General features: G+C 43.2%; 1 protein-coding gene across 1 annotated transcript in view; it reads left to right on the top strand.

Moving 5' to 3' along the window:
- RIN2 (Ras and Rab interactor 2) overlaps positions 1-1,005 on the top strand; it is a 37,166-nt gene extending 36,161 nt beyond the window's left edge. The window contains exon 8 of the mRNA XM_014582171.1: positions 682-1,005. Within this exon, the coding sequence (XP_014437657.1) occupies positions 682-1,005 (324 nt within the window). The remainder of the gene's footprint in view (positions 1-681) is intronic.
- The last annotated feature ends 2,283 nt before the right edge of the window (positions 1,006-3,288 follow it).

Raw genomic sequence — 3,288 nt, 5'->3', positions numbered from 1 at the left:
TCCTGCTGACTACTGGTTCAGATTCTTTTGCCGTTTGGCTTATTTTTCATGCTGAGAATAAACCCAGCATTGGATGTGGGTCACACTCTTAAGCAGGGATTTCTTAACCCAGTGTTAAGAGGGATACTGAACTGTAAGAACCAGGGCTGGGTGGACTTTTTGCTGCTTCTGTATGTAATGAATTAGAATGAGGCAGCTTGGGGCCAGCAGGTGGAGTAGTGGTTAAGGTGCTGGACTCCCACATGGCCAAATGTGGTTCAAGTCCTGGACCTGGACCTGGCAGCTTGAAACTCACAATGGGCATGTGTGCATGCATGCCTAAAATCCCAAGAGGAGAATGAAGGGGAAGGAACTGTGGTATGGTCATCCCCTCTGGGGAGTGATTTTTTTCACTTTCTCTCTCTCTCTGTCTCTCCTAAAGCAAAAATCTGTTTCTTAAAAAATATATAAATAAAAAAGAGGCAGCTCAGTCCATATATATTTGGCTTCCCCCCGTCTGGATTCAGATACCCCTCGTGCCTTGCAGTTCAAGGCCTCATGGTCTTCCATTAGATGTCACGGCGAGCCAGACCCTCGAGGAGACTCACTGGTTGGACCTGGCATTGCCCCTCACCAAGTTCACTTCCTCTCCCTGTTTTCTGCTTCTGGCCTAGCCTCTGACCTCTCTCCTTCCACCTGCAGAATTACCTCCGAGTTGCATTCCAGGAAGTCAACAGTGGCTGCACAGGCAAGACCCTCCTCGTGAGACCCTACATCACCACCGAGGACGTGTGCCAGCTCTGTGCCGAGAAGTTCAAGGTGGGGGACCCTGAGGAGTACAGCCTCTTTCTCTTCGTTGATGAGACGTGGCAGCAGCTGGCAGAGGACACTTATCCTCAGAAAATCAAGGCCGAGCTGCACAGCCGACCCCAGCCCCACATCTTCCACTTTGTCTACAAGCGCATCAAGAATGATCCTTACGGTGTCATTTTCCACAATGGGGAAGAAGACCTCACTCCCTCATAGAAGACCCAGGAGATTCCCAACGGTGTATCCAAAGGGGGCTAGAGCCTAGCCTTCTGGCTTCCATGTGCCTAAGCTTGAAAAGCAGTCACCTGCTCGGGAACCCCTCAGTTCAGTGACTAAAGCCATCCACAGGTCAACTTGGACAAGGGCTCCTTTAGCCTCGGGGGTTAGCTGAGGTTCGTGGAACAGTAGGACTCTCCTTCTGCGGTGGTTACATTGGATGGGCCAAGTGTCCTGAGATTATTTGCTGCCTATTCCCAGCCAGATTCTAGGTCAACTGACATGTATGTATATTTGCTGAATCAACATTTAAGGTACAAGCTCTTCTCCTGAGTTCCACAGCAGGTGTTTGACGTGACCGTCCCGTGCAGTGGGTCGGTTCTGTGGATGGCTTTTTTCCCTTCCTTCCTTCGTCTTTTTTTTTTTTTTTGCAAAGAACCTTTGTGTTTTTATATATGTTTCATAGAAATTTTTATAGCAGTTGCAGGTAAACTGTCAGGATTGGTTTTTAAAATATTTTTGTAACTTTAAAATATTCTATAATTATGCATGTGATTTTAACATTTAATATTCAAAAAAAAAAGTCTCTTGCTGGGTTTGAGAGTATTGCATTTTCAAAGTCTCTCTTCTGTAACTGGATGTCTTGGCAACTTTGTGGGGATTTGCTGAATCAACATTTAAGGTACAAGCTCTTCTCCTGAGTTCCACAGCAGGTGTTTGACGTGACCGTCCCGTGCAGTGGGTCGGTTCTGTGGATGGCTTTTTTCCCTTCCTTCCTTCGTCTTTTTTTTTTTTTTTGCAAAGAACCTTTGTGTTTTTATATATGTTTCATAGAAATTTTTATAGCAGTTGCAGGTAAACTGTCAGGATTGGTTTTTAAAATATTTTTGTAACTTTAAAATATTCTATAATTATGCATGTGATTTTAACATTTAATATTCAAAAAAAAAAAGTCTCTTGCTGGATTTGAGAGTATTGCATTTTCAAAGTCTCTCTTCTGTAACTGGATGTCTTGGCAACTTTGTGGGGAGAGACTGCTGGGTTTATAAAGCAAAGTATTCCTAACACTGGCCACAGAATGCCTTTGGATATCGGATGTACTGTTCTCTTGTTCGTGACTATCGTGTTGTGCCGTTTTGTTTTCTAAACAAGTGATGCTGAAGATAAGGAGAGAAATGAATGTAGGGAGAGCTAGAGGGAGAAATAATGGACTTTAACAAAGGACTGAGGAGTATAGTCTGCTGGTTCAGGCTCTTTGATATCTGAAAAGAAGATGGAAGGAACTCTCTATGCTTAAAATACTGTAAATATGCAATAAGATTTGGCAAAACCTACTCCATATGTTATCTGCTTTTGGAAGCAATTTCAAAAACCCTATAATGGGGGAAAAAAAATTCAAGGATAACACTTTTTCCTCCCTTTTCCACATACATCAAAACTAACAGCATCAAATGATTTAGGGCAGAAACCAAGTAACATATCATGTGGCTTTCGTGGAGTTAAATAAGATGCTGGATGTTGGAAAAGAGGTTGAAATGCACCCTGAAAAACCCCATCTGCATTATACAAATGTATGGTGAAGTAAGATTTATGTTTCATAAAGCCAGTTTGGGTACACCAACTATGAGGGTCTTGTATCAGTGTGACACGGGTCATTACAAACACGGGTTGATTGTACTGTGTAAGATGCGTTGTCGTCTAACGTGATGGGCTTCGTACCTGGTACCTGTTTTCGCCTTGGCTTTTGTTACACTAGGACCCTCGGCACATACTGTATTGTACTTCCTTTTGTAAATGATTTTTTAAGATGGAATTTTGCACATAATACATTGTAATACTGTATGATAATCATGTGTGAAAATAATTTTTGAAATATTCTTCAGTTGTCCTTTTCTTTTTTCTCTTTAGAGTCAGGATATAATGATGCACCCCATCATCAGAAATCTGAGCCAAGGAACGAGGGGAAAAACTCGTCCTCTGTCCTGAAGGGTTTCCAGGGTCAGCGCAGACAGTGCTTGGTTGAGGTGACCCTACAGCAGATCAGAGTTAATCTGTTAGAGAGTTAACCAGGGCCTCACAGACAGCCCAACACAGCCCTTGTGCAACTTCTAGAATGCCCTGGTGAGAGTTCAGCACTGTTTCAGAATACCCGGGGCAGAACCTTCAACTGTGTTACCACCATAGTTCCCGTACTTAGAACTGTGCCTGGCTTAAAAGCAGTGGTCAGTAAATCCTGCTGACTGGAAAGAGGAAGTTTCCAACCCATCAAAAGGACAGATACTT

Source organism: Tupaia chinensis, unplaced genomic scaffold, assembly GCF_000334495.1.
Source record: "Tupaia chinensis unplaced genomic scaffold, TupChi_1.0 Scaffold142716_1, whole genome shotgun sequence".
NCBI classification, from domain to species: Eukaryota; Metazoa; Chordata; class Mammalia; order Scandentia; family Tupaiidae; genus Tupaia; species Tupaia belangeri.
This window is presented reverse-complemented; position numbering and strand designations above follow the sequence as displayed.